Source organism: Geotrypetes seraphini, chromosome 15, assembly GCF_902459505.1.
Source record: "Geotrypetes seraphini chromosome 15, aGeoSer1.1, whole genome shotgun sequence".
Classification (NCBI taxonomy): domain Eukaryota; kingdom Metazoa; phylum Chordata; class Amphibia; order Gymnophiona; family Dermophiidae; genus Geotrypetes; species Geotrypetes seraphini.
Genome location: NC_047098.1, coordinates 3,402,858 through 3,426,265, shown reverse-complemented (window position 1 = coordinate 3,426,265; position 23,408 = coordinate 3,402,858). Strand labels below are relative to the sequence as shown.

The following is a 23,408-nucleotide window of genomic DNA, read 5'->3' as shown; positions in this document are numbered from 1 at the left end:
CATTAGTCAGCAGTTTTCCTGAGGCTCCATTTTGTGTATACTGTACTTTCTGAAGAAGGTCAGGTTGACTTTCACTGAAGGAAACTGCTAGAGACCTGCATGAATGGTAAAATAAGACCTTGTCAAAGAAATGAACTATTTAGGATGTCTAATGGAAAGCAAAAAAAAAAAAAAAAAAGCATATTTATCGGAGCAAAATATTTCAGGCAGAAATGAAAACCACCAAAAACTCCTCAGTGTTAGCTCTAAGAAAGGGTACAAAAATCTCAAGGTGCCGAGTAACCTTCATTCTGGGTACATGAAGAGATGGTGTCTGATATAACATTGAAATTGTTCAAGGAGTAGTTACCAACTTCATTTGTAGCTTATAGATTTCTTAAAAGTTGTTATTCCTTAAGAAAAGTTCAGAGGGCTACTTCAAGTGCAGAACTTTTGAAACTAAGCAAATTCCTAGTCTTGGAACATTTTCAGATAGAATCCCTCCGGTTACATTTTATATAAATTATCAAATCAGGAAAGCAGACCAATCTATGAGAAGCTTGCTTTACAATTACACTTGTAAATTCTATTAACTATAATTAGAAACATAGAAAGTGACGGCAGATAAGGGCCAAGGCCCATCAAGTCTGCCCACACCAATGACCCTCCTTTACCTCCCTCTGTGAAGAGATCCCACCTGTCGATCCCATTTAGTTTTAAAATCAGGCACACTGCTGGCCTCAATTACCTGTATCGGAAGACCATTCCATCGATCCATCTGGAGAGGTGCTAGTGAGCCCAATGAAGATGGCCTCTTAACTATCTCTCTGCTTTATAGTTTGCAAATAGTGTGTGCACCGCCACCATGCTGAAAATGAATGTGGGATACCATTAATAATCATGGTTGAAAGCACTCACACACAGTCTGAACTACCATCACTAGATTTTGCTGAATCATCATATTACTTATCGCTGTGAAAACATTTGGAAGCTGGGCAGTAGATTGCAGTGAATATCTTTGTGATATTTTCTGCTATTCCGAATTGCAACACTACTGCTATATTAACACAGGCCAACAATTTTTTTTTTTTTATTGGTGCCTTGGGCTTTTGACCTGTTCCTGGGATTATTTGAGGCGCTGATTCAGAAAATTGCATTGGTTAGATCACATCAGCTCTACTTTCTTAGATAAAGTTATGGGATAGTAAATATGCCTTTGGGATAGTAGAGCCAAACATGAAAATTGGGCAAAAAAAGATTGGCCTCTGAGGGAATATATGGTGGTTAGAGGACAAAATGTAATCAATTAATCTTTGGTAGCATGAGATAGAATCATACTTCCACCACTATATATAAAGCTAAGGCTGATGAAACAATTTGTAAATGCTTTCAATAAAGACGGTTTGTGCATCGAATATGTGCGAGAATTCATGGGAGCCATTCAGGAAGCCACTCAGCGGCTGAAGCTGGAACTCGCAGCAGCGACCAACCAGGTTAGCAGCGGGGCAGCAGCGCAGAAAGCTTGCTCCTGCCTGCTACACCTCTGGACCACCAAGGATTGCAGAGGAGGTACGATAGACAGGGCAGCAAGGGGGGGACAGGGTGAAGAGCCTGGGAGGGTGGGAGGCAAAGGGGTTGTGTGCAATGCCTAGCAGGGAGGGGGCTGGGTGCAGTGCATGACAAGGGAGGGAGGGGGCGCTGGTAGATCCTGGCAGGGCACTTGAATATTAAGCTGCCCGACTTATATTTGAGTCAACCTTTTTCCTCCTTTTTGGGAGGAAAAATGGGGGTCTCGACTTATATTTGAGTATATACAATATAAATGACCCACATTTCATAGCATCAGTGAATGAAATTGAATCATGTGCTTGGTCTTCATTTGTTCTTGTTATGAAAAACTTTCTTGGCAACAAGAAGGCAGACAACTACACACAGTTAGTAGAGCATTGGTTCCCAACCCTGTCCTGGAGGAACACCAGGCCAATTGGGTTTTCAGGCTAGCCCTAATGAATATGCATGAAGCAAATTTGCATGCCTATCACTTCCATCATATGCAAATCTCTCTCATGCATATTCATTAGGGCTAGCCTGAAAACCCGATTGGCCTGGTGTTCCTCCAGGACAGGGTTGGGAATCACTGTAGTAGAGGATATGCTTTTTCATTTCAACAGGCTTGGCTGTAACATTAGTGTTAAAGTCCATTATCTGCACTGTCACTTAGATCACTTTCCAGAGAACCTTGGTGACTTAAGCAAAGAGTAAGGTGAAAGATTTCACCAAGACATAAAAACAATGGAAGCCAGATACCAAGGAAGATGGGATGCACACATGATTGCAGACTCTTGTTGGAATCTTATGCGGAATTATCCTGGCAGATCCCACTCTTGGAAGTCCTATAAAGAAGCTTCTTGTGTGTCGAATGACTGGAAAGTTTGTATCGTAAACTTGTGCTTTTGGTATGAAATAAGTAGATTTTCATATTATTTATTTTTCTTTCAATTTTTAATGTTTCCTTCATACTTAAAAGGTATTAACTTAAACACTACATTAAAATATCCTGATTTTTTAATGGGCGAGCAGAGTGAAAAGTGGTATATGGCACATGTTCTGTATTTCAAAATCTAGAGCAGATAGAAAACTGGTGCCATTTTTGGAATCAGAAGGTCAGATATACCCAGAAACAGGTCTAACATTTGAGGCACCAAAATGAGCATTAGCCAGTGTACTTTATGGAGAATTGATGGTAGTGGGCTGAGCTCAATAAAATATTGCAGTCCAACTGTTAGACCATAAAGGCTGGATGGTTGATGAAAAGTGCTGGCTGTCTTCATACTGGAACATTTTTTGCCTCTCCTGAATTATAGAAGTCAGTGATTTTTCCTAAAGATTCATGGTTCACCTTTATTTAATATACTGCAAATCATAGAATCCAAGCGGATTACAAAAGGTGAAGTAAGAAAAAAATAAAAAGTATACAAAGAGAGAGAGAAATGGAAGGACCCAGGAAAATACAGTAGGTTACAAATCAAAGTAGCTTCACTTTGGATGAAACTGCAGTTTATAGTATTGAAAAATATCCTTCTAGTGTAACTCAACTCAAACTCCTGCAGCTCATCAAAAACTGATTTTTTCCTCATTTCCAGCAGTTGTTTAATCCCCTATTTTCACACTTGTCAGAAGTTGGGTCCATTCTTCCAGGCCCAAAGACATAATTATACATCATTAGGGTGCAAAGTAGTACTATTTCTGTCCACTAAACAGGGCCATAATAGCAATACAACATATACTCATAATCTTTCCTACATCATCCACTATGAACATACTCATTTTGTTCACATAAATACATTGTCCTATAACTAAGGGCCTCTTCTATTAAACTGTGCTAGCAGTTTCTAGTGTGGGGAGCCGACGCTCGTAGAGTTCCTATGAGCGTCGGGAGCAGCACGGGCCATTCAGCGCAGTTTAATAGAAGAGGGGGTAAATCTTTATGAGTTTTTAAAAGTATCACAGAAATATTTACTGATTTTTGTTCACACTGTCAAATAACTGTCTTCAAAAGTTTCTTAAAAGTATCCCTAGGTTTGTATAATCGAAACTGACCTGTGATTGAGTTCCAGAATGTCACCCCTACTATTCAAAATAGAGAATTATATTACATTACATTAGAGATTTCTATTCCGCCATTGCCTTGTGGTTCAGGGCGGATTACAAAAGAATTACAAAAAAGGTATTACATGAAGAAGATATCTGGTAATTTCTAGAGGAGATACGGAGTAGATGAGGTTGCTTTGGGGAATCGGGATGGTATTGGGAAGTGGGAAGGAGCTAGTGGTATTAAGTCGTTTGCAGGAATTTCTTGAAGAGTAGAGTCTTTATTTCTTTTCTGAATGTTTGTAGTCTGGGGTCATAATTAGTAGAATGGAGATTTGGTTGTTGAGTTTTGCTGCTTGTGTGGCTAGGAGGCCATCATATAGAATTCCCAACCCTGGTGTGTGTATATTGGTGGTGTGTATATTGGACAATACAACTCCAACATCTCTCTAAAAAAAAAAAATACAGGGGCTGTATAATATGAAACCTGATGTACAATCGAGAGCACTTTATATTGGACTCTCTGTTGTACAGAAAGCCAATGTAACTGCTTCAGAATTGCCGTAATATGGGCCATCTGTGAAGCACCCACAATCAATCTTGCAGCAGAATTCATCGAAACTTGCAATGCCCTACTTTTTGTTTTCACCATCCCCAAATAAAGTGCATTACAATAATCTAACTTTCTTAACATTAATGCTTGCGCCACTGTATAACCTGGCCCTGCCCTGCCCAAATATTTAGATTCATATCATAGAAAAATTAAATTTTAAATCTTGGTAGAAAATAGTATTTTGCTGTCTCTGTGATTATTTGTCTGTGTATGTGTTTTGTTTTGTTTTTAATTTAACTTTAAGTATAAGGTAGAAGGGAACAAAACAAGAGCTAATGATGGCTGGTAACATTTCAACATGGAATTTCTGGGGGTGGGGGCAGTAGGGTGGGATAGAAGCTAGTCTCTTTTACTGGCAGCATCACACTCTCCTGACTGGTATGTGAATTTATTTATTTTCTACATTTCTAGGCGGTTTACAACAGACATACAATTCTCCCTCTGTATCTGCGGTTTCCATATTTGCAGATTCGCTTATTCGCAGTTTTTTTGATGCTGACTCCGCCCTCCAAAATTACATCATGATTAGTTCCTTTGCTTAATCAGAGAGCAATTAAAGAAAAAACAGTGCCTTTTGGAAGGCTCACCTGACAGCAATAAGCGCATCATCTCCTCCGCCAGCCTCTCTCGCCTCTCACAGGACAGAACTGAAGAAGACAGCGCAGGAAACGCAAGTGCCGAGCACTTTGAAAACTGACGCATCCTTCACACAGTCCTCCGCCGCCCCCTCTCGTTGCGGCACGGAGCAGAAGCAGAGTCTGCATGCCCAACCAGCAAGATCAAGAGAGAGAGAGAGCGCTGCTCACGTACTGCTGCTGAGTCTAGTTATTTGTGGTTTTAATAGCCAAAATGCTGGCTGTTACAAAAAACTGCAAATAACATATAAAAAGTTATTTGTGGTTTTTCCATAATTGCGCCTATGGTCCGCCTGCATCCCCCGCGAATATGGAGGGACAAGTGTACACATTATTAAATGAAACCATAGACGATAGAAACACAGCGGCAATGAACAGTTAATGATAATTAACAAAAACACCAAACCAAGATGGTTAGACAGTGGGTACACTCATGAAGACCCCATAGGCATGAATTAATAGAAGAATTATTGATGCTGACCTAAGCTTTTTAGTTTGGAAAGCCGATGTGCAGCCACTAGAGGGAGTCATAAGATAATGAAAAAAGGCAGATGATGATTTTAGGGAGAGAAAGAGGAAACTTGGAGCACTCTTGCTTTAAATAATACAGTTTCTATTTTAAGAACATAAGAACTGCCATCACCGGATCAGACCCTGGGTCCATCAAGTCTGGTGATCTGCTCACGTGGAGGCCCAGCCAGGTGTAACCTGGCAAAAACTTAGTCACCCGTATCCTTCTATCCTTTCGAAGAGATGTGCATCTAACTTGCCCTTAAATCCTAGGACGGTGGGTTCCGCAGCAATCTCCACCGGGAGAGCGTTCCAGGTGTCCACCACTCGCTGTGTGAAGCAGAACTTCCTGGCATTTGTCCTGGGCTTGTCCCCCCCTCAGCTTCAGTCCATGACCTCTTGTCCTAGTCACATTTGACATCGTAAATAACTTTTTATCCTGCTCTACTATAAATTCCACTGAATATGAAGATAATTACTAGCATCCATTTACTTGGCACTACAGAGCCAAGCTGAACACATATCAGAATTCTCCAGTGTAATAGGGGTTATTTCCCCGTAGCCGCCTGCTGCTGCAGAAGGAATCAGCTCTGGATTTTTCACTCTGACCGTGTTGTACTTCACTGGGCTCTCTAGCACCACCTTCACTTCTTTCCTTCTGAACACATGCCTGCAGGAGTGTTTGTTCTGCTCTCCCCATTTTATTATTTTAATTTGATGTAATTTTGTTCCCTTTTCAGGTAAATTAGTGTTCGGAGCGATTTTGAAGCTCTGCCTGCTTGTGAATTCACAGACTTCGGTCTGCCGCTGGCAGGCCGATCCCACTGGGTAGCTGTTAGTTTTCTCTGGAGCTCAGGGCCGTCCCTGACATGGTCCCACCTCCTGTTAATCAGGGCTTGAGTGCATAATCTCTTTTTAATCAACTTATTTGTGTAAAAAGACAGTTCATCCTTTTGATTTATTCTGTCATATTTTATAACTTTGGTTCTTTTACTGGGTCAGATACATGAACATGTGCATTTTTCTTTAAAAAAGAAAACCAAAATAGAAACCTGGAAATACAATCATGAGGAGATTTAGATTATGCTGTTTTTGTATAGCTTTCAGAACACAGCAGTGTACTCATAAGAGAATTATTGTAATATAAGATTGCCAGTACTAGCTTTGCTATATTCACCTGTGCATTTTGTTAAGCCATTGGCCTTTTGTTCAGTGTACCTATTCTTTTCCCAGGACTCGACTTACCTTGCACTCACATCATGACAGATGAGAAAGTCACAGGTTCATATTTTAACATAGGATGAATGATAGATATATTTGATAATGAGCTGAAATACTGAACAGTTCATATTTTACTGAGCCTTTGGTGTAGATGTTTTTGGTTGATTTACCATGATTTTGTTGATATATGATTGAAGTTTACAAAATCCTGAGTAGTGTATTGATTTTTTACTCTTTCCAAAAGTACAAAAACCAGGAGATGCTCGAGGAAATTTCATGGGATACTTTTAAAACAAGTAGGAGGAAATATTTTTTTTCTCAAAGAACAATTGAGCTCTGGAACTGGTTGTCAGAGGTTACAGTGATTAGTGTATGTTTAAGAAAGGTTTGGACAAGTTCCTGGAGGAAAAGTCTATAGTCTTCTATTGAGACAAGATATGGGGGAAGCCACTGCTTTCCCTGGATCAGTAGCATGGAATGTTGCTACTATTTGGGTTTCTGCCTGGTACTGTGACTTGGATTGGCCACTGTTGGAAACAAGAGACTGGGCTAGATGGACCATTGGTCTGACCCAGTATGGTTCTTCTTAATTGTTGAAAAAATTCCAGAACTGATGCCATTTCTCTGCCCAGATCTTAATTGTGCAATGTGCTCATGTCTCCTGCCAGTCCTGTTGCCCACCAATGTTCATGTACAGTTCTCATTAACCTTGCACTGCTGCCCATAGTAGTTTAATGCATCAGTCCCAGAACTATTTCTTGGTCAAAGTAACCACTTGAAAGTATTAGAAATGGAAAATGCATCTTTATCCCCACCCTCTGAAAAAAGTTCAGGAGAAGTGGTAACTGTCCCCATAAATCAATGGTTCTCGGGGACCAACTACAGTAACCAGTTAAGTTTATAATATACCCATGAAGAAGATCCATTTGCGTTCAGTGGAGGCTGTGCATGTAAAACTCTCCTGGATTTGCACTATGACTAGAAGAACCTCTTGATAAATCACCTTAGAGTCAGCATGAGAAATTTAAAGATGGTGGGGGCCTATATAACCAACATTCATGATAAACATAAACGCCAGGTTCATTGGATCTCAGTGGCGACTTATTTCACACAAGTTCTTTTCGTTCTGCCTTCTCATCGGTCCATTTTTATCTTTTGTTTTTTCTTTCATTTCATTGTTTTTATACATCCAGACTAAAAACTCAAATTGTTCCACAAAGCTTAAACATGCTGTATTTATCTCTTCATGGACTAATAAGAAAGCGGGCGAGCCACTGGTCAAATACAGCTCAGGTAAAACTAGTCGCTGCTAAGGTCCGATGAACATAGTTCAATGGGTGGATGGTGGTTAGTGTTTATCATATGTATTAGACAGCTTAATTGAATCTAGTTGTACTAGAACCACTGCCCATAGCAGCTTCCCTGATATTCTTTGCTTCAGTCTTTACGGAAGAAGATGTAAGAGATCTACCTAAACCAGAAATGGTTTTCAAGGGTGATGATGCGGAGGAACTGAACGAAATCTCGGTGAATCTGGAAGATGTACTAAGCCAAATGAACAAGTTAAAAAAGTGATAAATCGCCTGGACCGGATGGTATACATCCCAGGGTACTAAAATAACTCAAACATGAAATTGCTGACCTGCTGATAGTGATCTGTAACCTGTCGCTAAAGTTGTCTGTAGTACCTGAAGATTGGAGGGTTGCCAATGTTATGCCATATGAAAACTTTATGTAGGATTGTAGGCTTGGTGAAAAGTCAGGTTTTTATTGCATATTTGAAATTCTTAAATGAGAATTCAGCTTGTATCTAATGTTATAATTATAAATTGCCAATGCCTTTTTGGTTTTAGGCTCCATATGCCTCTGGACAGAATGCAGCTCCAACGACGCTGGTGTACCCCCAAGCTGCACAGCCAATGACCTCCCAGCCTCAGAATCGCTCTCCGGTAAGGGACCGCTTGCTCGCTCTTGCTTCTGCAATCTCCGTGTATAGCTACGTATGTATCCTGCTCTTTTCTCTCTTGCTTTTGCATGATTTATTACATAATTCTTGTTGATTTCTAGGTATTTGGAACCTGTTAAGGATAAGAGCCCAGCAATAATGTGCATTTTTTTTTCTTTTAGCACATATTAAACTGTATTTACTCACATTAGACTTTTTCATTCACTCGCAGCTTGATGGAAATTGGCTTTAAAATGGATCCTTTTATTAACATGAGAAATAGAGCTGAACCACTTTGGCATATTGAGTTTTCACTTCACTATGAACTGAAAGGTCTAATGACAATATAACAAAATGTCTGTGAAATCTTACCCAACAAAAGATATCTCTTCTTTCTGATTTGAAATGCTAAATCGTATTGAATGGTCAAATAGTTTTAGGAAAGCAATACTAATTTTCAGGAATGGTTTCATTTGAGTAATTATAGCAGGTATTGATTCTTAAAAAACAACAACCCCAAAACCTGCTCTTTTTTTAATGCTGGCTTTCTGGGTATCTAGCAGTCATATTGCCCCTAGGTGGTCAGTTCATCAGTTGAATTCTTACCATATGAATATTACCACTGGACTCAGTTTGATTTAGGAGTGCTCTTTCCTACACACAACACTAGTCTTCCAGGATTCTTGTTCTGTACTAGGCATCCCAGAGAAATAGCCATGTTGCTCTGAAGCAGCTTTATCCCCTTCCCTTCTGTACCTTAGAGATTCAAACTCATCTTTTGCTCAAGACAGTTTAGTCTGTCTCACCTTCTCTTCAGTTTTGAAGCCTCTAAACCTATACGTTTGTTACGCATAGCATCTGTTTTTAGAAATCTATGCTTGCATATGTACAGTGGAGAAGTACTGATGAATTACAAAGCTGAATCAAATTATCCCATATGCTGCTACAGCATTTATTGTCCATGACTTTTGGCCAGGCCTAAGGATAGCATATGAACTGTGCCTAGCAATTTTACTAGAGTATCATATAAATTTAAGCAAAATACTGACTTCCATTCTCTTTCATGTAAAAGCGGATGTCATCCAAAACAGCCCAAAAATGAGGGTCTAGGTTTATATTTGAGTCCAATGACCGTGCTTTCCTCCTTCCTTCTTCACCTGACGACTGGTGCTTCTATCCTCAAAACCCTCCCCTCCCATGACTGACGCAGCTATCAGCCACCCCTCTGTCCCCCATGACTAGTGCTACTGTCCTCCCCCTCACTACCGATGACAGGCACTGTTATCCTCCACCCTTCCTGATGACTAGCGCTACTGTCCTTCACTATTCCCTCCCCTTCCTCACAGACCGGCATTGCGTTTACAGTTCTGGTGTTCAGAAAGCTGACCCCCAACACTCTATTCTGGGCTGGTGTGGGGCCTTGAGCATCTTTGCATGCTCAAAGCCTGCTGGACCCCCCTTCTACAAGAATCCTGGAGAGGGTGGGATCCAGCAGACTAGAGAGTTGCACGGGGACAGAAATCCCACCCATCCCTGCCAGGATCCTCTCCGTCCCCACCCATCCCCGCCAGGATCCTCTCCATTCCCACCCGTCCCCGCCAGGATCCTCTCCGTCCCCACCGATCCCCATCAGGATCCTCTCCATCCTCACCCATCCCCACAAGGAATTACTTCCATCCCCGCCCGTTCCCATAAAAAGCAGCAATTACTTCTGACAGGATCATCAATTCCACAGTTTCTTTTGCTGTTTTCCTTGTGGAATCTCTTTGGTGGAACCCTTTTTTTGTTTTCTGTTCAGGTAATTAACTTATAAACCCCCTCTTTTACTAAGGCTGATGTGTCCATTATATTATATAGACGAACCCTGCTTCCAAAGCCTTCCATCCCTGTGGTAGTCCCGTTGGCTAGAGGGGGGGTCCCCGTGGGAGTCCCATGGGCCAGAGGAGGGTCCCCATGGGAGTCCCGTGGGTTAGGGGGGGATTCCCGCGATCCCCGTTCCCGTACAGACTTCTACAGCAGACCTTGAGCATATGTAGATGCTTAATTTCCTGCACTGGCCATCCCAGAGGGTTGGTGTTGGCTTTCTGAACATTAGAACTGTAGGGAAGGGATGGAGGAGGACAAAAGCACTCGTAATGGAGGGGGTGGGGAATAGGCTGCAAGCAGTGATCTGTGGTGTTTATAAAGAAAAATCAGTGGGTATGTAGGTGTAATTCTACATACTCTCGTATCAAGAGGTTTGAGTAATACTCTGCTCTGACAACACAAACTGAAGCACTGGATAACACTTCCAGCTAGCTTCATACAGGTCTATGCAAGAGAGCGATAAGAGAAAATGGAGAGTCTCAAAGGTAAGGTAATAGGTAGGATTTAGCGGAAGGTACTGATCACCAATATAAAATGATTTAAAATTAAATGATACTGGAAGAACTAAAGAGCATTCACTATTATTCTGTGGCCTGATCCCTGGCAAACGACGCACATTTACCCAAATTTCTAATCTCAGTTTATATTTGAGTAAACCTTTTTTCCCACTTTTGAGAGGGAGAAAAGGTTACCTTGCTTTATATTCTGATAGATTTATATTAAAGTATACATTATATGGCATCCACCATAAACTAGTTTTTGTCTGCTAGGGGAAAGCATACCTAGTGTATAATTTGCATATGTTTGGCACACTCTGCCAGCATTTCATCTTTCCCTTTTTATTTAAGTTATTTATCTATCTACTGCCTAAGCATTGTCTAACATACCTGGGACAATGAAAGAATGCGAGGTCCTACAAATGCTGCCCAGGCTTTCTAGGCTCCCACATTTTGTCACTAATGCCAATGTTAAGCTTAAGTAATTTATCAGCACATACTGGTTCTATATCTCTGGGTTACCAGTTTATAAAGAGGAAGTGACTGGCAAAATATGCATCATACAAATACTGTATAATAGAGTGCAGGATTGTCCGGTTTTTAGCATTCTCTGAAATCAAATGAGCCACCAATTGCTGATGGATGTTTTCCAGAGCTTTCCAGGAATTTCTTGAAAATCTGGCCATCTTCAGAAGTTTCTTTGTCTTAGTAGCACTCAGTTTGTTACGTTTGGTTCATTTTAAATGTGGTGACCTAATGTTTTTCATCTTCTTTGGTCCACTGCTTTCACTGTTCGTGGGTATAATATGTTTTGACTGAGCTCAGTTCATCAAATTTAATAATAATCCTTTATTTGTATGAGGCCTTATAGTTAAGTTTGTGAACTCGTATTTCTATGGTACCTTCAAAGTACTCCCCTTGGGAAGCTATGCACCGACGCCAGCGCCTAGTCTACCCTTCAAAGCAGTTTTGGAACACTTTTTCTGGACTACCCATCAGAGCTGTCCTGAATGTCATCAAAATGTATTCCTTTCAATATATTTCCTTTATCTTCAGGTAAAGAAAATAGTAATTGGGGGCCAGATCAGGTGAGTAGGGAGGGTTTTCTATGTTCCAATCCAGTTATTTATTTTCTAGCTAAGAACTTCCTCACAGACAGTGCCCTGTGAGCTAGAGCTATGAGTTAGTGAAAAGTTTAGGTTGTTTTTGGCTAACTTTTTCACGCAGCTTTTTCAGCACTTCCAGATAGTAAACATGGTTAACTGTCCTGAATGAATAAACCCTCTGATATATTAAAAAAAAAAAAAAAAACCCACAAACTAGCAACATCATTTTGATTCTTGATTCAGACTGGAGGAACTTTTTTGGTCATGGAGAAATGGCCAACTTCCATTGTGCACTTTGATGCTTTGTTTCAGGATCATATTGGTACACCCATGTTTCATCACCAATGATAACATGGCCCAAAGCATCATCTTGCCTCTCCAAAGCTAAATTTTATTCTTTTTAGAGTTTCATACCTAAAATGATAAAGCTATAACCTGTTTGGTTTTGCGTAATCAACTAGAGAGATATATACCATTCTTCTGACACTGTATTGAACTATGCAATGATTGGATGGTGAGGCGGTTTTATAGCCTTCATGTCTCTGAGCACAGTTCCTAAAAACAGTAAAGAAGAACATTTTTAGATTTTTTTCTGATTCAATACATATGGAGTGACTTTTTGTTTGTTTATGTTCTCCAAAAGGTCTTGGCAAACGTCGACTCTCCTTTGCTTTTGTTCATCGGTGAGCTCCTTTGGGACCATTTTTGCATACACCTTTCTCATTCCAAGATTTTCAGTTAAGATTTTCCTGACTGTTTCTCCACTGATGGTTACTTGGTCTGATATGCTCGCACAGTCAGCCGAAAATTTTGATGCACAATTTAACAAATTTTTACAGTGTTTTCATCAGTTCTGCTCGTTACTGGCTGCCCTGACCTATCTTCATCAGTGATGCTCTCTCCCCTCAGAAAAATGTTTAATCCATTTGTACACTCCCATTTTCTTCATGCCATTATCCCCATAAACTTGGATTAACGTCCCTGATTTCACTTACACTCTTGCCAAGTTTAACAAGAAATTTAATGTTCATTGCTCTAATTCAAGCTTCAACATTCTCGTGACAGCACACAAAAACATGCAACAACAACAATAATGAACGCCACTCAGCAAGACAGTTCCACACATCGACATGCCCACAACTATGAGACACTGATATACCAAGGTTATGAAACCTTACCAAGCTGTTTGTACAGTGCTGCAAATGTAAGCACATGGAGGCAAGTTCTGAGTGGTTTACAATAAGAATAAGCCAATATATCAATTGGGAGTGTACAATTTCAAAAAGAGACATACAAAATATTACAATATAATCCATTCTTTAAATTAGTGGGTTTTACCTAACGTCCAAAAGTGAAATAAGATCCAGTAAAAAGAGAATGATCAATTAGCTCTTTCCAATATCGTACTGATTGACATGCCAACAACGTCTCAATATAGCTTCAAAAGCAAAAGAGTTCTTATAATGGGTTATCCTTGAATGGCTATAAATTGTTCAACCAAATAAGATGGAACTGACTCATGAAGGACCTCAAAAAGCACACAGGCAAATTTAAACAAAACTCTGACTCAAATAGACAGCCAGAGTAACTGTAACTAGTAATCTGTTATGTGGTCAAACAACTGTATTTTGTGCTGTTTTTTGTGCTTTTTAATAAATATTGAGGACAGCCCAAATAAATGAGATTACAGTAGTCAAGAATACTGAGCACCATCACTTGAACAAACAGTTTAAGCCAAGGTTCAAGAAAATAGCTCCATAGTGAATGTAACTTTCGTAGATCGATTTTTCACTCTATCACAAATTACAAAGACTAGGGGACACTCGATGAAGTTACAGGGAAATACTCTTAAAACCAATAGGAGGAAATTAACGCATTGTCAAGAGGATGTGGTAAGAGCAGATAGCGTAGCTGGATTTAAGAAAAGTTTGGACAAGTCCGTGCAGGAAAAGTCCATAGTCCGTTATTGAGAAAGACATGGGGGAAGCCACTTCTTCCCTGTATTGATAGCATGGAATATTGCTACACCTTGGATTTTGGCCAGTTACTAGTGACCTGGATTGGTCACAATGAGAATGGGCTACTGGGCTTGATGGACCATTGGTCTGACCCAGTAAGGCTATTCTTATGTTCTTAATATTAAAAGCACTTTTCTTAAAATGATATCTACCTGGGGTTTTAATGTTAACCCTGTGTCCAAAGAATTCTGATTGTAGAAATAAAAGAATAAAAAAATTGATGTACCAAAATCCCTATCTCAGTATTGGTTAAAAAATTGTTTATTTCTGAATTCGATGATCTTATTTATCATCCACTTCTCCATAAATAATATAAGGGCCTCCACTCTAGGAAAAATGGGTGAAACTGAAGAGGAAAAGGGAATAATCTGCATAACCAAAATCAACAAACACATTTTGTGTCAGATAGCCCAAAGATGGCAAGAAAATGTTAAATTAGGATAGGGACGGGGTACGCCACAAGGATTTGTCCATCTCCTGGATAGTTGATCACACATAAGCACTTGATAATATCATAAGAACATAAGAATTGCCGCTGCTGGGTCAGACCAGTGGTCCATCATGCCCAGCAGACCACTCCCGCGGCGGCCCTTAGGTCAAGGACCAGTGCCCTAACTGAGACCAACCCTACCTACGTACGTTCCAGTTCAGCAGAAACTCGTCTAACTTTGTTTTGAATTCCTTGAATTAGTGTGTAAGAAAGCTCGAAACCAACCTAAAACATTTCAGGTCTTTTCCCCATGTTTCCTTGTTTCTGCATGAACTTACCAAACCTGCCATAGACTGCAGCTCCTGCCAGGTCCTCTGGATGTCCTCCCACCTTCCTCGGTTTGTTCCCGCTCTCAGAATTTTCCTTTGATTTTGCATGGTTGATTTTCATGCTGTGTCCATTGAATCAGGGCTGGAGATAGCACCAAAACAGTATAACCATTGTAAAAATAGCATTGTGTAGGGATAAGCCCCAAGGCCAAGCTTCCTTTTCAGCACCAGCTTAGTTTTGTAGTCCTTTTTTATGAAACTGCAGGGGAAGATAGTGTAAAGAAGTAGGTCATCGTGTATATACCCGAATATAAACCGATCCAAATATAAACTTAGTTAACATTTTTTTTCTTCCAAAAAAAGAGGAAAGGGGGGGGGGGAAAAAGGTTGATTCAAGTATAAACTGAGGGTTTATATTCAAGTATCGTTATTGGTGGTCCAGTGGTGAGCCAGGCAGAAGCAATCCCTCCTTGTCCTGTCCTAGCTAACTCTATGCCCCCTCCCTGGGCCTGCCTTGAGCCCTGGTGGTGCAGCACTAAGCCAAGACAGGAACGATCCCTCCTGTTTCTTATCCCAATCCCGCACCACCCCTCCTGCCTCCCAGACTCTGTAAAATCCTAGTGTAAGCCGGGGAAGGAGTGACCCTCCTTTGCAGAACTGCTAAAGATAATGACTTCCGCGAGTTCCCACTGTAACCTAGAAAGATGAAGGGAGTATGCAGCAGTCATTTTCTTTAGCACCTATGCACGGGGTAGGAGCATAGGAAGATTGTTTCTGCCCCAGTTCACCGCTAGACCACCAGGGCATGCAAGATAGGCCTTCGCAGGGAGTGCCGCAGGGTTCAGTGCTTGGGCTCATGCTCTTCAACTTATTTATAAACGATCTGGAAATTGGCACGACAAGTGAGGTGATTAAATTTGCAGACGACACTAAGTTATTCAGAGTAGTGAAGACGCAGGAGGATTGCGTAGATCTGCAACGTGACATAAACACGCTCGAGAAATGGACCACAACATGGCAAATGAGGTTCAATGTGGATAAGTGTAAGGTGATGCATGTCGGTAACAAAAATCTTATACACGAATACAGGATGTCCAGGGCGGTACTTGGAGAGACCTCCCAGGAAAGAGACTTGGGAGTACTGGTCGACAAGTTGATGAAGCCATCCGCACAATGTGCCATGGTGGCGAAAAGGGTGAACAGAATGCTAGGAATGATTAAGAAAAGGATCACAAACAGATCAGAGAAGGTTATTATGCCGCTGTACCGGGCGATGGCACGCCCTCACCTGGAATACTGCGACCAGCACTGGTTGCCGTACATGAAGAAAGACACGGTACTACTTGAAAGGGTCCAGAGAAGAGCGACTAAAATAGTTAAGGGGCTAGAGGAGTTGCCGTACAGCAAGAGATTAGAGAAACTGGGCCTCTTCTCCCTTGAAAAGAGGAGGCTGAGAGGGGACATGATTGAAACATTCAAGATACTGAAGGGAATAGACTCAGTAGATTAAGATAGGTTGTTCACCCTCTCCAAGGTAGGGAAAAGAGAGGGCACTCTTTAAAGTTGAAAGGGGATAGATTCTGTACAAACATAAGGAAGTTCTTCTTCACCCAGAGAGTGGTTGAAAACTGGAACGCTCTTCTGGAGGCTGTTATAGGGGAAAACACCCTCCAGGGATTCAAGACAAAGTTAGACAAGTTCCTGCTGAACTAGAACGTACGCAGGTAGGGCTGGTCTCAGAGCACTGGTCTTTGACCTAGGGGCCACTGCAGGAGCGGATTGCTGGGCACGATGAACCACTGGTCTGACCCAGCAGCGACAATTCTTATGTTCCTACTTTATTAAATATTTAATATGCCACCTTTATTACAATTGTTATGATTTATAATTGTCTTATTAAAGACAAATTTAAAAAAATGCTTAGTCAAATCCACCAGAAATAATTCATTGCTCTATTGCATCATCCCACAAACTTTCTAAAGTCACGGTACATTAAATACAGTGCGTGGCACGTCGACGTGATGTCACGTGCATGTGTGATGTCATCACATCGATGTCCACGCATGTGCAGAACCTATTATTACTATGTCGGTAGGGGGCGCTGGAGAGGTGCCGATGTGGAGAAGCACCGGTGCCGCCTGACTGCCTACAGAACAGCAGTCGGCAGGTGTCGGCATCTCATGGCACACCCGGGCACAAAGTTTGCTCTATTGGCTGAATTGTTGCTTCTAGTTCTCCTTTTTAGAAGGCAACCTTAACTAAGGAGTCTCAATGCATGTGACAGGTAATTCACTTCAGAAAAGAGAATTATTACCTGGACCAGTTGTCCTCTGATATTGGTGCATCAGCACTCACGTGCATTTACGTTTGGAGAAGTTTTAACTCACACAACAGAACTGAGTCACACTGTGTACTGTGGGAGTGTGGGAACTGCTGCCCATTCCTAGAGGGTTGTTTTTTTTTTTTTAAGGAGTCCTGAAAATGTCTGGAAACATCCATCAGTTTTAAGACAGGGATGATGTCACACATGCGTATGGCCAGTGAATTACTGACTTCAGAGAAAACCTATTACAGGTAAGCAAACTTGCTTTCTCAGAATGAAATCCTTCACTTTTGCAAGATTTGCCAGTTACTTTCTTGTCTTTCCTAAAATCAGCATTGAATTAGAGGTGTTTTGCTCTCTTAATTAATAAATGTAAAGGTTTTATTTTGTCAGTCATTATCTGAGTGAAAAGTATTTCTGTGCATTGACCTGGAAAACATGACCTAAAGAGTAACTTGTAGAGATCTTATTAGTCAGAGTTCTCTGTGGTACAGTGATAAGATGGGTAATTTGACCCTCAGGTTGAAGGTATCTTCCATAGCTTTTCTTCCCCCGCTCCCCACCAAGTGTTGAGAAACTAATTGTGTTTGATTGCAGCTATTTCATACATTTCACTTGTGACTACCATACAACTTAGTTCAAAACAGTTATGACCTTACTTAGAAAAATGGACTTTCTTTGTAGTTGGAAAGGTTTGCGAAGAATGGCTATTACTGGTGGATTTTGTTTTGGAACATAACTTTGGTTTTTGGCTAGAAGGATTACTGATCACTCTGGCTTTAGGCAAAGTTTTGCAAGCAGGACATGTATCAAATAATTTTATTCTCATCACTGCAGGCTCTTCATCTCTTTAAGCCAGTTGCTTCTGTATGTTAGATATGGAGTGACAGTGGGACGTTAGTATCTAAATTAGCTTCTGCTCAAACTCTTTAAGGTGTACAATCAAAAGGGCCAGGTTCTTTACAGAGTCAGTGGGCATTATGGGGCACCTTCTGTTTCATCTTCATGTCTGATGTCATGTAAGGGCTTATCATGTATTACTCAAGGACTTCAAGCAATGCCTTTATAGCTTTCTGAGCTACAGCTGGTGCTCAAGCTTGGAACCATAAAGCTACCTAATTTTCCCCTGCATGTTTACATTTCGTAAATGTTTTTTTTTTGTACTGGAAAACGTGTACATTTCTGCTCAGCAGTTCTCTGCCTGTGTTAAACTAGTGTTTGACTTAGGGGAAGGGGGAATTTCTGTTAATAAATTTGTAGTTTAGAGTAAACATGAAGGAATCTCTTGTTTAAAAAGTAAGTTACTTTCCAGTACAATATTTTATTTATTTATTTAAAACACTTGTAGCCCAGATAACAATGATACATACATAATTAAAACAAAACATTACATACATAATCAAACAAAACATAGCGGATTATTAAAATAACAGTACTGGTCGCCGTACCTCAAGAAGGACATGGCGGCACTTGAGAGAATCCAGAGAAGAGCAACTAAGCTAATAAAGGGTATGGAGGACCTGTCATATACTGACAGACTGAAAAAGCTGGGGCTTTTCTCCCTGGAAAAGCGGAGACTTAGAGGAGACATGATAGAAACCTTCAAGATCATGAAGGGCTTAGAAAAAGTAGACAGGGACAGATTTTTCAAATTATGGGGAATCACAAGTACAAGGGGGCACTCGGAGAAATTGAAAGGGGAAAGGTTTAGAACAAACGCTAGGAAGTTCTTTTTCACCCAGAGGGTGGTGGATACATGGAACGCGCTACCGGAGGATGTGATAAGCAGGAGCACACTACAGGGCTTCAAAGAAGGTTTGGATAGGTACCTGGAGGACAAAGGGATTGAGGGGTACAGATAGGAGTAGAGGTAGGTTATACAGATAGGATTAGAGGTACGTTACAAAATTAGTCTGGACCACTGTTCAGGCAATAGGCCTGATGGGCCGCCGCAGGAGCGGACTGCTGGGCAAGATGGACCTCTGGTCTGCCTCAGTGGAGGCAACTTCTTATGTTCTTAACAGCATATAATAAACAATTTACACATGTGCCTTAAAATAAAAAGCCAAGAAATTACAAAATAACCAAGTTTGAAAAGGCAAGTTGAAAAAAATAGGCTTTCAAACTTCTCCGACATGCCAAAAAATCAGAGGTCAGATGGATAGAATCTGGAACCGAGTTCCTTAGTAAAGGTCCAGCTATTTGGAACATACGTGATCAATTTTCAACTTTGGTGACAGAACGAAGAGTGGGAACAGCCAAAAAAGCTCTGTCTTGTGATCTCAAAGAATGAGAAAAGACAGAAGTCTGTAGCAAAGAAGCAATTACCTTGCGCAATAGATTCCATGTCAAAGCAGCTCCTGATTGGGAAGGCCCGACTTAGTGCAGGAAGAGGCGGTCGGAGCATACAGCGAGTGATTTCCTGCACTCGGCGGTGCTCCGGCTGCTCTCTCCTGCCTCTCCCGCTGCCCTCTCCTTGTCGGTGGTTCGCGGTCAGAAAATACCGTGAATGACCGGGACCATGAACCGCTAACCACGAGCGACCGGGAGAACAAGTAACAAAGGGGTGTCCAAACTTTTGGCTTCCCTGGGCCGCATTGGCCAAAAAAAAAAAATTTCTGGGGCTGCGCAAACACTGCAGCAAGACAGAGGAGGGAGCTGGCAAGATGGTAAACACCCAGGGGCATCAGAGGAAAACACTGCATCGCCCTCAACCCCAGCCGCACAAAATACTTCACGGGGCCGCATGCAGCCCTTGGGCCGCAGGTTGGACACCCCTGCTGTAACAGATATCTTAAAAGCACAGTTTAATGTGCTGTCAGTCATCTTTTTTTTTTTTTTAATGTCCAGTTCAATAGTTTTTTATTGAGTATTTTTAGAAAATACAGGAAGCAGTTCAAATACATGAAGTCAAAATAAAGCTTTCTGTATAAAGAGCATATAAATCTATATTTAACTATAGAGGAACATAACAGTGAGAAAGGTTCCTACTATTAGAACTGCATGTGAAGAGAATATAAGAAGAAAGTGAGGGAGAACAACAGAAAAAAGGGAGAAAGATGAAAGAAAAATAAAGAAAAGGAAATTAAAGAAAAGGAAGACAGGAGTGTCTACGAAGCAGAACGTACATAGGTATCTAGGAATGACCAAGGTGATTTGTTAAACTTCAAGTTCGTGAGGGTTCTGGATGTAATTTTTTTCTCATATGCATATGATTCAAATCTATGGTACATACACAGAGAGTTCCACCAAAAAATATAGTCTAATAACAAAGATGATTTCCAGTTTTTCAGAATGTGCATGAGAGCAGTCACAAACATGGTATCAATGAGTTTAGGAGGACAATTTGTGCAAAGCAGGGATGTTGAGAGCGAAGGATTACAATGTCCATAGAGATCTCTTCCAAGCAGTTAGTAATAGATTGTATGGTGCTCCAAATGCGAGTCCAAAAGGATCGGACCTGTGTACAGTGAAAAAGCATGTGGTCGAGAGTTCCTACATCTTTTAAACAGTTCCAGCAAACAGAGTCTTGTTTTAAATTGGCTTTCCACATGCGAAATGGGGTCCATACTGCATGCCACATAATAAAGAACATTGATTGTGAGACTCTAGAAGATAAAAGTGGGCGATTTGTTGAAGACCAGAAAAGTTCCCAGTCAATGTCAGAAAGCGGAATAGTGAGTATAGTTTCCCAGTGTTTCATAGATTGGGGTGTAAAAGTGAAGGAATGATCTCTTAAAATACTGTAGAAAAGAGATATCGCCTTGCCTTTAAGTAGAGACAGTATAGACCAATGACGAATAGTATGAGTGGAAGTCATGAAGTCAAAACGTATATGCATAGAAGACAGTATTTCAGTGAGTGAGAGCCATTGTGAATAAACAGAAGGAGGCAGCGAATACGTAGAACAAATAATATCAAAAGGAACAGACAGATTTGGAGTAGACAATTGATGGGCAAACCATAGACCCGCCCGCTGCCATCATTTCCATGAAAGGGATTTGCCATGGTTTTGAATTTTAGAGTTATTCCAAAGGGACATGAGTGGACTATCATAAACTGAGATCTCAGCCAATTTATCTAGAAGATGAAGAGCATGTTGCGTTGAACTCAACAAAGAGTACCTTCTCAAGTGTCTGGGTATTGACACTGTTAGTAGGCAGGAGGTGTGTAAAGGCATGCATAAAAAGCTCTCCATTTCAAACCAGGCAGGAGGATCTTGGAAGAGGGAGTCAGTGAGCCAGTAAGCACCATATTTAGCTAGTGAAGCAATATAATAATGATAAAAATCCGGAAAGTTAAGACCACCATTAATCTTAGAGGCTTTCAGCTTGGCGAGAGCAATTCGAGATTTTTTCTTGTTCCAAATGAATTCAGATAGCTTCCTATTTAGCCATTGAAAAAATGACTTCTGGCATAGAAGAGGAAGCATAGAGAGAATGTAATTGATTTGAGGGGCCAAAGTCATTTTGATGGCTGTTATTCTACCCCACCAGGATAGAAAAAGTGGAGACCATCGAGATGTAGTATTTAGAACTATATTTTTGACTTTGGATATATTAAGATCTTGAGCATATACCGGATCTTTATGTATTAAGATCCCCAAGTATTTCACAGCTTCATGCGACCATGAGAAGGAAAAATGAGCTAGATCTGAGGGAAGAATATTATCGTTCAGAGGGAAGATCTCTGATTTCTCCCAATGAACAGAATAGCCAGGGAGGAGAGAATAGTGAGTGACAATTATTCAAACTGTCAGTCATCTTAGAATGGTCATGAGCTTGGAAAATACTGTCGCATTTCCAGAAGCTCTTTTAACTGAGTAGTACGGAAATATGAGTTTGGTAGCTAATTTTGTGAAGTTAAGTGAACTTAATTGGGTAGATGTGGAGGAGCCATGTAGGGAATGAAATTTCAGACTTGTGGATTAGTCAACAAGTATTACTTGTCAGATTTACTCAATCTGAGACACCTGGATTTGTGTGCAGCGAGAGTGAAATTTTCTGGAATGTATATAATTTTGAAAAAGAAAAAACCTAAGACAGCCTTGTCTCAATTACTAAAGGTCCCACATCAAAAAGGGAAGAGAAGAAATATCCTTAAAAAATGCAAAGTTCTTGTTTAGATAATATAGGATATCAGAAAATTAGGCTCTCAATAGAAGATATACAGAAGTTCTCTGACCTCAGGCATGTCCAATATGCCTCCCATAATGCTTCCTCTTCCAAGAAGTCACAATGACACCAGGCTAAGGAAGGCCCCTCTGCATATAGGGGGTAGGGTTTCAGTATTTTTGCAGGCATGAGTTCAAATTTCATCTGACCGATGGGTTCCGGACATTATTCAGTCCAGTTACAAGCTGGAATTTGCCTGGCCTCTGACAGATAATAATAATAATAATAACAACTTTATTCTTTTATGCCGCCATAACCAAAAGTTCTAGGCGGTTTACACTAAAAAGAGCTGGACAATCAGCAAAATACAATAATACAGTAAAAAATACAAATATTTGTAAAATAGAATTTCAATAATAAAACTCACTAAGTAATAAACTTATCGAACAAAGTAGTCTTAATTAATTTCTGAAAACTGCAATAGGATAACATAGCTTGCTGAATACATTTACCTAACCAAGATTGTTGCCTACCAGCTTGAAATGCTAGTAGGCAACAATCTTGGTTGGTTTGTGGACTCTCCCGTGGGGCTCCTAGGCAGATCAGTCAAAGTGCAGGTCACTGTACAATTGTTGGACACTCAGGCCATAGAACTGGTGCTGCCTGAAGACTCAGGCTTGGGCGGATACTCCATATACTTTATCATGCTAAAGAAAGACTTCGCTGTTTGGAGGCCCATCCTCAACCGTATGCATGTCAATGCCGTGCTCAAGATCCCGCGTTTTCGCATGGAGACAGTGTGATCTGTCATAGTCGCAGTGGCCCCAGGAGAGTTCTTGGCATCTCTGGATCTTAAAGAGGCTTACTTTTACATATTCCAAATTTCCCGGCGCACCCCAAGTTTCTCATGTTTTGGAAAGTCATTACCAGTTTTCAGCTCTGCCTTGTGGCCTGGCAACAGCTCCTCGTACTTTCATCAAGGTCATGGCAGCCCACTTAAGCAAGATGGGGCTGCAGGTAAACCCCTACTTGGACAACTGGCTGATCAGCGCCCCCTCATTCCCCAAGGGTCGGCACATGATGGATTGGGTGATCCAAGTCCTTGAGGAGCTGGGTAGGATTATGAATTACAGGAAGAACAATTTGACACTGACGCAGTCCCTGGAATACCTGGGTGCATTATTCGACATGGCAGTCAGCCGTGTCCATCTTCCAGAGGCACGCAGACAGA

At 40.9% G+C, this 23,408-nt stretch overlaps 1 protein-coding gene across 7 annotated transcripts in view; it reads left to right on the top strand.

Annotated features, from left to right (window-relative positions):
• Window positions 1-23,408, top strand: part of EIF4G3 (eukaryotic translation initiation factor 4 gamma 3) — a 298,034-nt gene that overhangs the window by 89,303 nt on the left and 185,323 nt on the right. For all 7 annotated transcript variants that reach the window (XM_033921697.1, XM_033921695.1, XM_033921696.1 and 4 more), the window contains one exon: window positions 8,403-8,498. In XM_033921697.1, coding sequence (XP_033777588.1) covers window positions 8,403-8,498 — 96 coding nt within the window. The remainder of the gene's footprint in view (window positions 1-8,402; window positions 8,499-23,408) is intronic.